Source organism: Bubalus kerabau, chromosome 15 (genome assembly GCF_029407905.1).
Source record: "Bubalus kerabau isolate K-KA32 ecotype Philippines breed swamp buffalo chromosome 15, PCC_UOA_SB_1v2, whole genome shotgun sequence".
In the NCBI taxonomy this organism is placed as follows: domain Eukaryota; kingdom Metazoa; phylum Chordata; class Mammalia; order Artiodactyla; family Bovidae; genus Bubalus; species Bubalus kerabau.
In genome coordinates this window covers 54,654,974-54,672,467 of record NC_073638.1, presented here as the reverse complement: position 1 = coordinate 54,672,467, position 17,494 = coordinate 54,654,974, and the positions used below count along the sequence as shown (strand labels likewise).

The 17,494-nt window shown below is 49.2% G+C and overlaps 1 protein-coding gene across 2 annotated transcripts in view; it reads left to right on the top strand.

Moving 5' to 3' along the window:
- Positions 1–2,129: 2,129 nt before the first annotated feature.
- The window catches only part of CHRDL2 (chordin like 2), a 34,772-nt gene continuing 19,407 nt past the window's right edge, over positions 2,130–17,494 (top strand). For both annotated transcript variants that reach the window (XM_055547689.1, XM_055547687.1), the window contains exons 1-2: positions 2,130–2,211; positions 14,501–14,613. In XM_055547689.1, the coding sequence (XP_055403664.1) occupies positions 2,130–2,211; positions 14,501–14,613 (195 nt within the window). The remainder of the gene's footprint in view (positions 2,212–14,500; positions 14,614–17,494) is intronic.

Genomic DNA, 17,494 nt, shown 5'->3' with positions numbered 1-17,494 from the left:
GGCTCTGTTTCTTTTCTTTCTTTTTTTTTTTTTTTAAGATTTCATTGATGCGGACCATGTTTAAAGTCTTTATTGAATTTGTTGTAATATTGCTTCTGTTTTAGGTTTTGATTTTTTGGCTACAAGGCATGTGGGATCTTAGCTTCCAAACCAGTTATTGAACCTGCACCCTTCCCACCCCCACCCCTACACACACTGGAAGGCAAAGTCCTAACCACTGGACTGCCACAGAGGTCCCCCAGAAGCTCTCTTTCTGGGGACACTGGTTCCTCCAGCACTCTCTGTTCTTGGGGAGCATCAACTGGCAACACAGGAGGTGGGGACCCCAGTTATCTTTACAGACACAGTCGTAAGTGTTTCAACCTGGAAATGTGATTCCCTACCAGAGAGGGATGTGATTCAATATCCCTTCTGTCTTATCTCTTACTCTTCCCAGTCTGCTCCCCTCCAACATTTACTGAATTTCCAGCAGCTCTGCAAAAAGTTCCTCTGGGGAGGAAGTTGAGGTCCAAAATTGGGATAGATGAACTTACCCAAGACATCCAAACAAGCCAGGGAGAGAGCCAGGACAGGGGCCCTGTCCTTTTGAGTTCAGAGTTTGCATGTTTCTTGTCTGGACAGAGCTGGTGGTTCTCTTCTTAGGTCCTGTTAATTCATACACTCATTTACCACGAGGTATGGGACACCAAGGATGGGCTGAGGTGAGGGGCTCCAGGCCCTTGCCCCCACCCCCACCCCATCAATTTCAGGTAAGAAAGACAATGCTTCGACCTAAAGCCCTTACTCAAGAGGATTGAGTATGACCAACCCTCTCAGAAAGGTGCAGGCCCTACCTGCAGAGGCAAAGGAAAGACTGTGTCCTGCTTCTGGAGTGCCAGGGTGGGGTGGGAGGGAGCAGAAGATTCGCAGAGGAAGGGCCAGGGATCCCGCATGGCCCCTCTAGATTCGGGGATAGCTGGCCAGAGCATTCCAGGCGCCTGGAATTCGGACCCCTTCTCTTCGAGATCTGAGTGCTTTGACGTGCTCATCCCACGTGCGAAACAATTGTGGGATTAAAAACATTAAAAGATACTTAAGATACTAAGGTCCCCATTTTAGCATGGGGATCTGGGAAACAGACTCAGGTGGAGTGGCCAAGTGCACAGACAATTAAGAATAGCAAGTGTCCCGATTTCATCCAGAGGCGGGGTTCTGTGCAAGCACCATGGAACTCCCTCACCTGGGCGCCTCTCGGATCCACAGCCCGCTTCGCCTTTCCGACCCCGACATCTCTCCCTTCCCCACCCGAAAGTTTCTAACAGGGTTCAGTCCTCCTGGGCTCGGGGCGCCGCGGGGAGTTAGGGGTTAAAACCCGTGGCCCGGGTGGCTCCTTCCCCCTCCCCAGCCCCCTCGCCTCCTCTCGGCGCGGCGCCTGGAGCGTCTGTCCCAGAGACCGGCACGAGAGAGGAGGGGGAAAGTGGGCCTGTTTCTCGGGTGGCCAATCCACCGAGCCCGCGGTGCCCCAGAGGAGGCGCCAGGGCTAGGCCAGCGCCAGGCCGGGGCTGCCTGCTTCCCGCGGCAAAGTACAAATGCGCCCGAGCGCGGCGCCTGGCGCCCTTGGCGTGCACAGCCGGCCCGCGCGCAGCCTCCCCCCGTGGCCGCCGCGCCGTCGCCGCCGCGGGTACCGCCGCGCCGCCGGGCTCCAGGACCCGGCAGCCCGACCCCGAGCTCTGCGAGCAGGGGGCGCCGACCGCTTCTAGCCCGCACGCCCGGAGCAGCCCGCCGGTCCCGCGCGCCTGGCCCAACGCTGCGCGGCTGGGCGGACTCCGGTCCTCCCTCTCCTGTCCTTCTTCTCCTCCCCTCCCTCTCACCTTCTCCTTTACTTTAATTGCTTTCCCCTCTTGCACACCTTCCTGTATCCCTCCAACCCTTCCCCTCCGTTGGCTTTCCACCTTCCTCCTATTCCCACCTTGGACCTCCCTTTTTGTCCTCACCACCTTCCTCTCAGCCCTTCTCTGAATCTCTAACCCTAACCCTCCCCGGGTCTGTGGATTGCTTTGTGCCCCTGGGCGTCAGTGTCCCCCGCATCTCACTTTCCCCCAAGTCCCCTCCCGGCTCAGCGCCTGAGGGCCTGGCCCTGGGGAAGAAGGATGGTTCCCGAGGTAAGGGTCCTCTCCTCCTTGCTGGGACTCGCGCTGCTCTGGTTCCCCTTGGACTCCCACGCACGAGCCCGTAAGTAGCGGAGTGGGTGTGCTGGGTGGCAGAAGAGGGGACCCCTGGGATGTGCTGGAAAGTGCCAGGACTTGGAACCCCAGACTGTTCTGACAGCCATCCAGCGAGCACCTGTGCCGGGAGGGTGGAGGCTTCTCTGCGGACCAGTTAGGGCTGACCAGACGGGGGGAACTCGGCAAGACTCAGAGCTAAGGGGGCTGCGGCCACGGACCCGAGGGTGAGGGACCTGAGAGCAGTGGGCTAGAGGGCAGGGCACGGTGCTTCTTCTGGAGGAGCGGGGGATGCTTATTCCTAGCAGAGAGTCTGGCATGTTTGGCGGCAAGGGTGTGATGATGAAGAGGCTATTGCATTTAAAGAGAGCCGGTGGAAAGAAAGACAAGTTAACTGGGATAACTTTCCCATTGCTTTTCTCTTTTGAGACTTACAACACTCCGGTCAGGTGGGTATTATCATTTGCATTTTACAGATGAGAAAACTTAGACTGAGAGAGGAAACTTGCTCACGTTGACAGAGCTAGTGAGCCATCCGAAGCCAGAGTCTTCAATTCCCAATCTGATGCTTTTCCCCCTGGTCCCGCAGCACCTTGAAGGAACTCTGATTTTGAGCTGTGACATTGGGAGGCAGCAGGGCACAGGGAGATAGACCAGGGTCTTCATGATCCCAGATCTGCTGACTACCAGCTGGTAGGAGGCAGATATGTCTCTGAGCCTCAGTTTCCTAATCTATAAAATGGGAGTGAAAATCCCAGGACTGTTCTGAGGATTAAATTGAAGAAAACATGGAAAGCAACCAGCACCAGCAACTAGCTGGTCCATGGTAGGTTCTCGAAAAACACGTTCCCTAAATCATGTTTTTCTACTTGTACACAGTGTAACCTCAGTGAGTTGATATCAACTCTCCGAACCTCAATTTCCTCACTCTTTCCACAATAGGCTGGTGGCGGACCTCCTACCCATCTTTTGGCCATCTCTTGGAAGGCTGGGAGGGTGAAGAACAAAACCAAAGATTCTCTTAAATAGAAGGAAGCATCTTAGTTCAAATGCAGACATACCCAGTAAAGAAACCAAGGCCCAGCACAGGCAGTGTTCCGCCCCAGGTTACACTGGGCACAGCCTGGCATGAAACCCCATTTTCCCAGCCTAGAGCACGTTCCTCTCCACAGCTCAGCTCCTCCATCTCTGCCTTCTTTTGCACATGACTTTCTGGAGCCAGCATTGCTGGGTGTTGTTTCATTCCTGTCTCTGATCATCAGGGCAGGCTGCATGTCTGTCCATCTCTGGGCGGCCACCAGCATGAGATTCACAGAAGTCCTTAGTAACAAGTCCTGAAAAGAGCCCTGTGTTAGTTCAAGTCCTGGCTCTGCCCCTTAGTAGCTGTGTGGCTTTTCGTAAGTGACAACCTCTTGGAGTCTCACTTTCTGCATCTAAGACGCACACCCACCTGAAGGCTTCTCAGGAGGATTAGAGGAGATGACTGGTAAGTGTCCAGCACAATGCCTACTGCTCTGTCAGTGTCTCCTCCTCCTCCTTGAGGCCTGGAGGTTTCCTCCCAACACCTTCTCATTGCTTATTAAAAGAGAGAATTAGCACAGGATGCCCTTAATGCCTGCCTCCCTTGCACTTGGCACATAGCTCTTAACCCCCCAGATTTCATTGTCCTGGATGCATCTTAGAAAGATGGCCTAGAATCATCTTTATGTAGATTGCTCACATCTCCCCATGGCTCTCCTCCTTGCCTCCCAGAGCCTGTCAGCCCTCTACAGCCCAGCTTAGGTCACACCTCTTCCAGCAAACTCTCCCTGCCACCTGATTCACGCTGATCTTCCCTCCTCTGTGCTTCCACTCTTCGGGCCATATTTCTCATTAGGTGCTGCCAGTATTCCATCTCCCCTAGACTGGAGCCTAGTTACCGACATGCAAGAAGAACCTTGGAGCAGAATTGTTGAGTTAAGGTGACGTGGAGGTAGTCAAAGGGGTGTAAGATGCTGCGATTTCAAAGCTGAAAGAACTTTTGAAAGTCACCTGTTTCTACACCTCAATGTACCAATCCGTACAGTTAAACCAAAGCCCAGAAAGGGCGAGTGACTTGCCCAAGGTCACACAGCAAATTTATTAAAGAAATGAACAGAGACCTGGATCCTAGTCCCTGATTTATCACTTACTGGTTGTGTGAATTAGGACAAATTATTTCCTTCTTTGAGCCTCTCAAAGAAGGCTAATAACTTCTGTGTAATGCTAATAACCTATGAATCTAGAAACAGTCCTGTAGTCATTTGCTAAGGTCTAGTTTGAAGGTCTCCTGTGAAGGCCCTTGTCTTAGTTTAGTAAGTTTAGTTAGTAAGATCTGGGGCCTGTTGTAAGTAAGAAATCTCCTGGTGACAGCTTAGGTGCTTTCAGAAGTGGTACCCACAGATAGAAATTCTCAAACCCTGTGGTGTCTGATTCCTGAGATGGCCCCGTCCTGCAGAATGTATAGGCCTGTGAACATGTATGGCAGCTTGCTCCTTAGTTTAAAGTGCAAGGGTATTCAAGCAAAGGTTATTCTATCCTTGGCTCTATTTCCAGCCACAGATTGAGCCTTGATCCCAGCCCAGACTGAGTCTCAACTCCAGCCACAGACTGAGCTCTAATCCTCAGACACTACTGTGGATCAAACCCCATTTCCATTCCCACCTAGAGCCCTTAGCCAGGATGAGCCCCTGATCTGGTCACTGGCCAGTGCAGTCCCAGGCTGAGCCACCTGTGTGTATGATGTCAGTCACTTTGGGCACCCATCCCCACTTCTGTCTGTGGAACGAGAACCTGCCCAGTTCCTTGACTCCCTCTCCAGTGCTCTTTCTCCTCTGTCAGCTCCTCTTCTTTGTGCTCTTCCCCTGGTGGCGCAGAGGTTAAAGCGTCTGCCTGCAATGTGGGAGACCTGGGTTCGATCCCTGGGTCAAGAAGATCCCCTGGAGAAGGAAATGGCAACCCACTCCAGTATTCTTGCCTGGAGAATCCCATGGACGGAGGAGCTTGGTGGGCTATAGTCCAGCTACAGTCCACGGGTCGCAAAGAGTCGGACACGACTGAGCGACTTCACTTCACTCACTTTACTAACTGTACCCCCTCTCCTAACTCCCCCCCACCTCCGCTTTAAGGTGTACAGCTGCTTCTGTTTTTTCATCTCTCCCTCCATCCAATCCTGACTTCAGGAGAGAGTTGGTTATCAGGTAAAACCACCAGCTCTTCTACCTCCAAGGTTTATGTATACCATGGAAATCAAAGTTTTTGGTCCCAGGTGACAAAACCTCAGACCCAAGAGGCAGGGTGGGGGCAGGAAAGGAGCTTCTGTGCTATGACATGGTACAGATGGAATCAGAAGGTCAGGGCTCCGGTCCTGGCTCTGCCTCCAGTTCCAACTGTGACCCACAGCAGGTTGCCTTTGTCTGCCCTGACTTTTCCCAGCTGTAGAGCAATTCGGTGGGAGTCAAATAGATAATCTTTGAGGACCTTTCCAGCTTTAACATCTCATGATTCTAAGACCCAAAGATGCTATCGCCTTGGTTCAGGGTCCGCTCTGGCCTTTGGAAAAGGGAATTGGGGGACTGTGGGTCTGCAGCCTGGTACCCTTGCCTTCCAGGGAGGAGTGGATAGACAGATATCCACTGAGAATCAGACACCAACAGAAAGGGCCTAGAGGGCCTGGGACAGTGGGTACAGAGGGCTGACGTCTGGCTGCAGTCAGACCCCTCTCTGCCTGTCTAGAGGTTCTGCACCTCTCTCTCCCACCAGTAGAGGTCTCTGTCTCACTCACTCGCTTGCAGGCTGTTGAGCAGAGCTGGGCAGCAGCTGTGCAGTTGCTCCAGCTGTTGCACCTGTTCCAGGGCTGGCCTCTCAAGTTCCCCCAGCCGCCGGCCATGGCACCAGGCTCTGGGAGAGAGACTTTGAATCCCTTGGACTCCCAAAGAAGAGGACTGGCATGCGAGCCGTGCTGCTGGAAGGTGCAGTGCAGAGATCATTGCAGGCATCCCTCTGCCTCTGGGCAGGATCTCATCCCAGAGAAGCCTGTTTCATACTCTGTTACCCATACTTATAGTCAGGATTCTTCCTTTACCTCAGATAAATCCTTCTGTTTGCAATTTAAAGCCATTTCTTCTGATCCTGTCCCTTAGGGGATGGGCATTCCTGTGAGAAGCCCCCACCTACCTGGATCTGAAGACACATTGGAGTTCATGCTGGCAAAAATCAATTATCTTAGACCAGGCTCAGGCTCTTTTTGGGACTGTGTCCACATATGTAAAATAGGGGATTGGACATAATCTCTCAATCCCTAACTTTCTAAGATTTTGTGTGTTAGTCATTCAGTTGTGTCCAACTCTGCGACCCCATGGTCTTACTTAGCCTGCCAGGCTCCTCGGTCCATGGAACTCTCCAGCAAGAATACTGGAGTGGGTTGCCATTTCCTTCTCCTTCTAAGATTTTCTGAACCTATAAATGTATTAATACATGTCCATGGAAGAAGAGAATGTGAATAGTTTATTCTCTACCCACTGACCCTTACCAGGCAACTGAGCTGTCTTCCTGGTTTGCTGACTCTCTCCTTTAAGGTCCTTCTATGCTCCTGAACATTTGTCATGTGCCAGATAAGAATTCAAGTTCACAGAAGCCAGGGTCCTTTCCCTAGACTGCACAGCTCATCCACTGAGGAGCCGAGGTTTTTACTTCTGATTCCCTTAGGAGGCCTCCCTCATTGAGTGCCAGTACCCAGCACAGAGCTTATGTCTCTGAGAGGAGCAAGTTTGTTGGTGTGAAAGGGAACTATAAATAAATAAAGTACAGCAGAGTGGGCATGAGGGAAGAGATGTGAACGTTCTCACATCCCCATGCAGGCTGGCTCACTCAGGTTTCCTGAGTTCTTGCAGGCTGGGGTCAGGCCAGCCACAGTTCCAGCCCCAGGTCTACCTGGTGCCCTTCTCTTGGTCTCATCCTGCCTGTTTTGCAGCCCAGAATATTCTTGTTGTCTTTTCTGCCTCCTCTTGGAAGAATTCCCAGCAACACTACCCACTCCTAGCTACCCCTTAAGAGATCTTAAGAGACCATGAGAGTCTCAAGGCAGACTGTGGGATGATCTTGGATGGGACAGCTTGGGAATTTGGACTTACATGTGAAGATCATGAAATCACTCAGCCTCATACCTTCCTGGACTCCTGGCTGTTTTGTACATAATATTTGGTGAACAGTTTAGGAGTTCAGATGATGGGAGCTGGAAAGTGGAGGCCCAGGGCCAATTTCTGTTAGGCGGCAAGGTCAAAGTGACCAAAGAGATTTGGCTCTTCTGTCACATGATGAAGTTCTCTTTTTATTGAAGCAGGAGGTTTCCAAGATGAAGGACCAGCAATTGCCTCCTCCTCCAGAACCTCCCTTAACTCCATTCTTTCATCCCACATTCATTCTTTTTACTCCCAGAGTCCTATGGGCAGCCCCCAAGTACCCAGAACATCATGGTACCTGCCCTTAAGGTCAAACATTCTAGATCTCAAATTGGAGGCAGAGAGACCACAGGAGGTTGTTACAGTCATCTCTTCTGAGATCACGCTGACCTGGAGCAAGGCAGAAGCAGTGCTGGGGGACAGAAATACAAATTTGAGGACTACCTACTAGGTACAGTGGGTAGGCTTTCAGACAGACTGATAAGGGTGGAGAGGGTGAAGGGGCAGTCAAGGGTGGGACTGGGGTTTCAGGCCTGAATAACCAAGTGAATGTGGGGTTCTTAGCACATAAGCAGTGTTATCATTAATTTTGATGTTTTATTATCATTAGTAATAGTAACATTGGTTCCTTTATTAATGTACTGAGCATTTTGTATATCAAGTTATACATGCCCATGGACCTGGTACATGCCTAAATAAGACATAGTGCCCACCCTCAAGGAGCTTACAGCCTAATGAAGAAGACAGATAGATATAACAATACAGTCAGGCAAATGCTCTGACAGTGGAAGCATGGGATCTTCAGGGAAGTCTTCCCTGAGCAGATGCCTGAACTGGATCTTGAAGGAGTTAACAAGGTGGAGTAGGGCAGAGAAGAAGTTGCACGCAAAGGCACAGGGGTGGGAATGACTGTGGTCCATGTAGTCCCCTGAAGGTGACTGGGGTGTGCTGGGTGCTAGTTCCTCTCCCTGCAGGAAACACCCACTTGGCCAGGGCAAAGCTGAATCTCTTTACCTAGCCTGATGATTGAACTTCATTGACCTAATCTGAATTCAAGGTAGCTACATTTATCAGACAGACTCTGGTATCTGTCATAGTGTTATCATGTCACTCCAGCCTATGATGAGCAGGCTCCCACCTGCTTTTCCAGCAGAACTCTCTGTGGTGGCCCTTTTTTAAGCCTCACATCCTCCTGCTAAATTTCTCACTCTTCCCATCCCTACCCAGCCCCTACCCTCGCTCCTTCATGCTTCTGTACCCTTACCCATACTCTTTCTTCACCTGGAATGTGATTCTCCATCTCCAATGTTGGACCGACTCCTCATCCTCCAAAGCCTGTTTAGATGCCATCCTGTGAAGCCATCCCAAACTCCCAGGCCACTTGCCAGTCCTTTCTGGCGGTCCTACAGACTGAGTTCAGCCCTCTGCTACAATTTGCATCAAACTAGGTTAGAAGTACTTTTTGAATGGACTTCTCTTCCTTAGTAAACTGTGAGCTTCTTGAGAGCAAGGGCCAATGGCATTCATTTCTGTATCCCTAGTGTTCTATGCAGAGCCTACACAGAATCAGCATTTGGTAACTCCATTCTTTCATCCCACATTCATTTACCAAATGCTGATTCTGTGTAGGCTCTGCATAGAACACTAGGGATACAGAAATGAATGCCATTGGCCCTTGCTCTCAAGAAGCTCACAGTTTACTAAGGAAGAGAAGTCCATTCAAAAAGTACTTCTAACCTAGTTTGATGCAAATTGTAGCAGAGGGCTGAACTCAGTCTGTAGGACCGCCAGAAAGGACTGGCAAGTGGCCTGGGAGTTTGGGATGGCTTCACAGGATGGCATCTAAACAGGCTTTGGAGGATGAGGAGTCGGTCCAACATTGGAGATGGAGAATCACATTCCAGGTGAAGAAAGAGTATGGGTAAGGGTACAGAAGCATGAAGGAGCGAGGGTAGGGGCTGGGTAGGGATGGGAAGAGTGAGAAATTTAGCAGGAGGATGTGAGGCTTAAAAAAGGGCCACCACAGAGAGTTCTGCTGGAAAAGCAGGTGGGAGCCTGCTCATCATAGGCTGGAGTGACATGATAACACTATGACAGATACCAGAGTCTGTCTGATAAATGTAGCTACCTTGAATTCAGATTAGGTCAATGAAGTTCAATCATCAGGCTAGGTAAAGAGATTCAGCTTTGCCCTGGCCAAGTGGGTGTTTCCTGCAGGGAGAGGAACTAGCACCCAGCACACCCCAGTCACCTTCAGGGGACTACATGGACCACAGTCATTCCCACCCCTGTGCCTTTGCGTGCAACTTCTTCTCTGCCCTACTCCACCTTGTTAACTCCTTCAAGATCCAGTTCAGGCATCTGCTCAGGGAAGACTTCCCTGAAGATCCCATGCTTCCACTGTCAGAGCATTTGCCTGACTGTATTGTTATATCTATCTGTCTTCTTCATTAGGCTGTAAGCTCCTTGAGGGTGGGCACTATGTCTTATTTAGGCATGTACCAGGTCCATGGGCATGTATAACTTGATATACAAAATGCTCAGTACATTAATAAAGGAACCAATGTTACTATTACTAATGATAATAAAACATCAAAATTAATGATAACACTGCTTATGTGCTAAGAACCCCACATTCACTTGGTTATTCAGGCCTGAAACCCCAGTCCCACCCTTGACTGCCCCTTCACCCTCTCCACCCTTATCAGTCTGTCTGAAAGCCTACCCACTGTACCTAGTAGGTAGTCCTCAAATTTGTATTTCTGTCCCCCAGCACTGCTTCTGCCTTGCTCCAGGTCAGCGTGATCTCAGAAGAGATGACTGTAACAACCTCCTGTGGTCTCTCTGCCTCCAATTTGAGATCTAGAATGTTTGACCTTAAGGGCAGGTACCATGATGTTCTGGGTACTTGGGGGCTGCCCATAGGACTCTGGGAGTAAAAAGAATACTATGAGAAACAGAAATTGTTAGGGTAATTTGGGGTCAGAAACAAGGTCTGCTTTTTCTCTCTTTGTTTTTAGCCTACCATTTGGCTGAGCATCTAATATGTGGCAGGCATTAGTCATATTATATATGTTATTTGACTTAATTTTGTAATAACCCCCAAAAGGTCAAGATTATTACTCGACCATTTGACAAATATGGAAACTGGGGCCTGAAGTGTTTAAATAGCTTGTCTAAATGCAGGTTGCAAATAAAAGCCAAATTCAGTTGGAACCCCAGCCTTTCTGACTCTGAAATCAGAGTTTCGGGACTATATACACACTGGGTGAGGGGTATGAGACCTGTCCCTGTTCTTCTCTGTCTCTCTAAAGACAGAGAACAGCTCTCTAGAACAGCTCTCTCTAGAACAGCTCCAATCATCCGCCTCAAGCAAAAACTTCCTCCAGTAACGTCTTCCTGGATTAGACATCACTGCTGGGGGCCATTAACTCCTTAAGTCCCCTGAGAGAAGGAGCAATTGGTCCCCAAGTTGGAGAAAGAGATGATGGGTAGTCTGAGATGTGGTGGCGGGGTGCCAGGGCCGGAGTGGGAAGACCACAGAGGACCACAGAAAGGAGATGACAAGGGAGGGGATGTGAGAAACAGACTTTGCTCCTTCTCTGTGTCTCTCAGGATCGGCTGCACTGGCTGCCTGGGCCTCATCCTGCCCTGTTTGGAGCCCCTGCAAGCCTAGGTGTACAGAACCATCAACATATCCTGAATCATGGAAGCTTGAAATGATCAAATCTTAGAATCACAACATCATGCAGTCCTAGAAGCTTTGTTATCTCATATGTAGGCTCTCAGAAACTTGGAATTCTCAAATCTTAAGTCTTAGAAACTTAGAACCTTAGAGTCTTAGAATGTTGACATCATGGATTCATAAACTATCTGTACAGAAAACCTGTGAAGATCAGAGTTCATGCCCATCCTTATTTTGAAGATGGGCAAGTGAGGCCCAGAGAAGGGAAGCAAGAGTCTTCCTCAACATCACACAGTGAATTCGTGGCATAAGGAGCTAGAGCCCCTTACCAGCCAAGTGCAAGGATGGGTGAGTGCCAGAGCTGCACCACGGGGACAGCCTGCAGTCTTGCCAGGTCCTCCTCCTGCCTGGTTTTGGTGTGGCCTTGGGCACTCACCTCCCTAGAAAAAGAGGGAGCTCCAGGCAATGCCACTCTTCCTTGTGCTTCTCACCTTGGAGGGCGTGGTGGGGTGGGGATTGTGGCTCCTGGGGTTGAGGGACAGTTTGCCAGGCCCCCCATATTCTTAGCTGCTGCCAGGTCCATCAGTGGGGGGAAAGGGCCCCCTGACCTGGGCATAGGCTAATACATTCTCTCTGTCTTCATGCTCTGAGCAGGCGAGGGGATGGAGTGGGGGTGCCAGCTGGCACGGGCCAGTCTGCAGGGCCGTCCCAGGGAAGATGGAACAGGATTTCTTCAACAGCAAGGCTAAATCCTAAGGCCGCAGCAGTGTTGCAATTGCGCCCTTTCCTGGTAGGGGGAGGGGACTGAGGAAGAAAGACATTATTCAATCCTTGGAGAGTTGGGCTGGCTCTGACAAGCACCCCAGCTGGGCCTGTGTCCTGCCCTCTCTGCCAGCGGAGGCTGAGAGATAAACACAGCTCATTTGATACGGGCCAGCCGGGGCCTTGCTGGGAATGGGATCTGCTGTCTGATTCCCCCCTCTGCTTTGTGGGGCTGGGGAGCAGATGGGGCAAACCAAGCCATGGTCCCTAGTGGCCACCGAAGCACAGACCCTGAGGGCATCATGGCCATGGCCTCAAATCCTTGTTCTGGGAAACCCAAGAGACACAACAGAAGCAGTACAGGGAGCTGAGGAGGCTGGTCTCAGCTTCTCACAAAGGCAGCTTTCTAAAGGTTAAGAATGGCCCTTAGCTCCTGTCCTCCATTCCAGCCCACCCTCAATGTGGAGGGGGAATTCCTGTCTCAAGGGCGAGCTGCTCCTGCTACTGAACTGCTTTCGATGCTCTGCAATCCTGCAGAGTTTAGGTGTCTAAGAGAATGATTCAGAAAGTGTGAGACTCTAGAAAGTGTGCAGGACGGAGGCATGGAGAGGAACCTCTGGATTCTAGATTAATAGAGGACCAAGAAAAAAAAAAAACTCCAGTACTTGGGCCACCTCATGCAAAGAGTTGACTCATTGGAAAAGACTCTGATGCTAGGAGGGATTGGGGGCAGGAGGAGAAGGGGACGACAGAGGATGAGATGGCTGGACGGCATCACCGACTCGATGGACATGAGTTTGAGTGAACTCCGGGAGTTGGTGATGGACAGGGAGGCCTGGCGTGCTGCAATTCATGGGGTCGCAAAGAGTCGGACACGACTGAGTGACTGAACTGAACTGAACTGAAGAAAAAAAATTTGGGAAAGGGGGATGGTGGCCAGTGGGGACAAGAAACCTCTAGGCCCTGAGTTTGAGCAAAAAACCATAGCAGGTGAGGTGAACTGAAGGGAAGTCTGCTTGGGAGTATGGGGTCCTGGGTTCAAATCGATAGCTGGGTGGCCTCAGGCAAGTCAACTTGGTCTTTGCAGTGCCTCAGTTTTCTCATCTAGTTTTCTTACAATTAACAATTGTAAGTAACAATCCCAATGACCCTGCAAAACGGCCTTATCCTCTTGAATCTGGAACAGATGATAATGTCCATCCAGCAGGGTCATTGTTACCATAATTGTCATAATTATAGCATTCAACTATGTGTCAGGAACTGGGCTAAGTGAGCGTTTTCCAAGCATTATCCAATTTAATTGTCAAAACATTGATGCTAATAAGATAAGTAATTTATATAAATAGAATATCATCGATAAACATTGGTTCCTTTCTCCAAGTTTCAATCTCATTTAGTATGTCTTTATGGACACTTAGCTTGTGCTGGGCCTTCCAGATTCCCCCCTAAAGGAGCTTAGATTATTTTTTACGTAATGGAGAGTTTTTTGTAGAATGATAGCTTCCCTTCTCTGTTGTAAAAATCATGAGGTACCTGTATGCAGGAGGGTTGGCAAGGGATAGGGCCAGAGGCAGAGCAGCAGGGTGAGGAGGCTTCAACCCCCAACATGGAGCCCTGACCAGGGGCTGGGTGCAGAGCTGGTGAGGGGTGAGGACACAAGATTCAGGACAGAGCCCCAAAGACTGGGCAACTGACTGGCTATGGAAGGACAGAGGGGTGGAAGTCTCAAGAAATCAGGATTGCAGGAGAGATACCTAACCCACATAAGGAAATAAACTATTTCAATCATTCTTAAAAGCATTCATCTACATATTGACAACATATCAGTTGTTTGTATCAGTTGTAAATCATTTGTAAATATCATTTGTAAATCATTACAAAAAGAATCAATTGATGTGCAGTCACAGTGCCATTGACCATTTTTAAGGATATTGTAAAAGTCAGTTTTGTAACAACCTTTCACTGGGCAGCACTTTGTTTTCCTGATTCAAACACTTAACGATCAGAGCTCACTGAGGTATAGGGACACAGCATAGTATGAAAGCAGGAAAGCTGCTTTCAGTAGCTTTATTCGAAAGATATATCACGTGGCCCAGAGAGTGTGTGTGTGTGTGTGTGCATAGACAGGTGAGCAGCAGGGAGCAAGAGAAGATGGTGCAGAGATGTGGTAAATAAACAAGCCAAATGGGACAAAGGAAAGGGAAGCAAGAGTGACTGTGAGAGTGGGAGCACCGCGCTGAGAGTCACGAGGCTCCGGGGTCATCCTTGCTTGATGACTGACTTACTGTGTGTCCTAAGAGGTATAGTTTGGCCTCTCTGGGCCTCAGATGATTCATCTAATTATAATAACTAACATTTCTACCACAATTTAAATCTGTAAAAAGCATGTTCACTGCTTGACCCTCTAACCACTCTGTGGGAGAAGTGTCAAAGTTCGGAGAGGGCCAGTGACATGCCCAGAGTCACACAGCCAGGCAAGCTGATATTGAAACTCAGTCATTCTGGCCCCCTGACTAGAAGAGCATGTCCTATGGATTCTCTTTTGCTTGAGTGTCCAAATGACATCCTTCCTAGAGCCAGAACGAAGGAGGGATGAAGCAGGGACTCTAGGCTGGAGCTTCCTGGAACTCACAAAGCACCGGTTGGTTTGCCAGGCCCAGACATGTTCTGCCTTTTCCATGGGAAGAGATACTCCCCCGGCGAGAGCTGGCACCCCTACCTGGAGCCTCAGGGTCTGATGTACTGCCTCCGCTGCACTTGCTCTGAGGTAGGTTCCTCTGGCCTCCTGTGACAGGTATGTCTGGGAGATGGAGGGACAGAGGACAGCCTGACTTTGGAGTGGGGGGACTCTGGAACCAGGCCCCCATAGAATTGGGGTCTATCGGCAGCATCTGAGGGACTTGGGGCCACACCACTTCACTACTGAGTACTCAGGCATGGGCATAGAGGCCTACTGTGGGCCTCCCAAGACAAATTGTACAGTGGATCAGTGGCTGGGCTGGGATGAGGACACGGATCTCCCCTCTCTCACCCAGCCTTCTTTCCTGCTGCCACCAGCCTCCCGTGCCTACGCAGCAGAAGGCAGATCTTCTACCATGTTGGCCCCTGGTCAAGCCTGATGCCAGTGGGAGCACAACCCCCCATCCCTGCCTCCCCTTGGTTTCTTAGCACATCTGAGGCCAATCAGCCTTTTCAAAAAGAACTTTGTGAAATATAGCCAAAAAACAAGAAGGAAACCATAACAGAAAATTCCAGACATATCATGCGGTCCAGTTGACCAAGTCCAAGTTTTGTGATCAGTGGAGCTAATTCATTTCTCCCTCCCTGGAGTTCACACATACAGTTTCCTCACCCCAAGGGGCTGCAGCTGACATCCCCAAAATACACTCTGAATTCCTTCCTTCTTTCCATTATCATCACTTCCCCTAATCTAAGCCACTTTCCTCTCTCACCTGGGCTGCTGTGTGAGCATTCTAGAGTCTCCCTGTACCCCTTTTCTCTTTTTTAAATATTTTTTGGTGTTGACCATTTTTAAGGTCTTTATCGAATTTGTTACAATATCACTTCTATTTTAGGTTTTTTGGTTTTTTGGCTGTGAGGCATGTGCTATCTCAGCTCCCCCCGCCCCCCACCCCCAGTTAGGGATCAGACTCTCACCCTGGCATTTAAGGCAAAATCTTAACTATTGGACTGCCAGGGAAATCCTCTTCCTGTACCCTTTCTAATCTGTCCACTGCATGGCAGCTCAAAGGATCTTTTCTGAACATAAAATTAATCATGTCATTCAGAAGCTCTTAAAACCCTTCAATAGTTTGTCATTGCACCTAAAGTAAAATTCAAATTGCCTACTGTGGGATCTACACCATCTGAACCATCTGATTTCTGCCTTGTTCTCCAACCTCATCTCCTACCTGCGCCAATGCTGCAAACTCATTCCAACTTGCTCCTCCACTCGGAATGTTCTTCCCCCAGATCTTCCCAGGAATGGTTCCTTCTCATCTCGCAGTGCACGACATAAAGTTACCTCCTTATGAGGCTTTCTCTACAGCCGTTTCTAAAATAGTCTAACCTTGTTAACGCAATCACGTTACCCTGTTTTATTCCTGTTATAAATTTAACATCTGACATGATCTGGTTCCTACTTGTTTATTTTTTATAGTCTGTCTCCCTCTCCGCTAGGATGGAAGCTCCATGAGAGCAGAACTCTTGTCTCTTGCTCACTGTCCCCAGTGCAGAAGGGACATGGCACCCAGTTGCCATGAAGTAAATATCGAGTGAATGAATGAGGCCCTGTTCCCTCCACCTGAGGCATTTCTGGCATCACGAAAAGTGCTCAGACCTACACAGAGCTCACCTGCTGTGTGTCTTAGGCAACCTCTCAGATGCTCTTTCCTCATTTTGAAATTGTGAATAATAATAATACCTACGAGAAGGCAATGGCAACCCACTCCAGTACTCTTGCCTGGAAAATCCCATGGACGGAGGAGCCTGGTAGGCTGCGGTCCATGGGGTTGCTAAGAGTCTGATACAACTGAGAGACTTCACTTTCACTTTTCACTTTCATGCATTGGAGAAGGAAATGGCAACCCACTCCAGTGTTCTTGCCTGGAGAATCCCAGGGACGGGGGAGCCTGGTGGGCTGCCGTCTATGGGGCCGCACAGAATCAGACACGACTGAAGAGACTTAGCAGCAGCAGCAGCAGCAGGGTTGTTGAGAGAATGCAGTGAGATAATACTTTTCTATATAACATAATGCCCCTAGTAGCCATTCAATAAATGCCCCTAATTATTCAAGGCCCAGTTATTTTAGAGAGCCTATGATAGAGATGCTAAAATGTTTGAATTTATGAGTTACACTGCAGTGGTTAGATTTTTATGATTTTGCAACTGTACTCCTTATACTCACAAAATTTGTCTTGTAAAACCTGTTTTGGGGGGCAAGCTTGATAAAATCATTACCCCTCACCGATACACCTTAAAGTTACATATTTGAAATCATCAGAACCACTTGAATGCTTCCTCCATGAAAGCTGTATCTTCAGTAGCTGAAATAGTACCTATACAAAATAGCTGCTTAATAAGCAGTTTTTATATAAATAAATAGAACCTCATTTTCTTCGATTAAAACAGAATAACGACTTTAAAAATAAATAAATAAATAAATAAATGGCCCTAGTAGCCATTCAATAAATGGTAGCTATGATTTTCCTGAGAGGTGCCCTTTGACTGCAAGGCCTCATGCCTTGCCCCCTCCCCCACCTTTTGCGCCCTAGCCTGTTTCTACCTTACTTCCTGCTGCATCTTACTCATAATCTCCATTCCTTGATACCTTCAAGGCTGGAATCAAGAGACGGATTCTAACTCTTCAGGTACCAAAGTTCCTTGCATTCTATCCTAGTTTCTCATCTGAAGGGCTCCATTCATGCTCTGGGTCCAGGACCCCTGGGTCCCAGGCCTAAAGAAGACAACTTTTAGAGCTCAGACAGATTCTGTGGACTCTAGGATGAGTCCTAGGATTCTAAGACTCATTTAGTACTGATTAATCCTTGTGATCACCTCTGGCCATCTTAGGAAGCAGTGACCCCAGAAGGACTAGGGCCTGGTCCAGGGTTCTCCATGGAGCAGGAAGCTGCTTTGGTAGAAGTGTT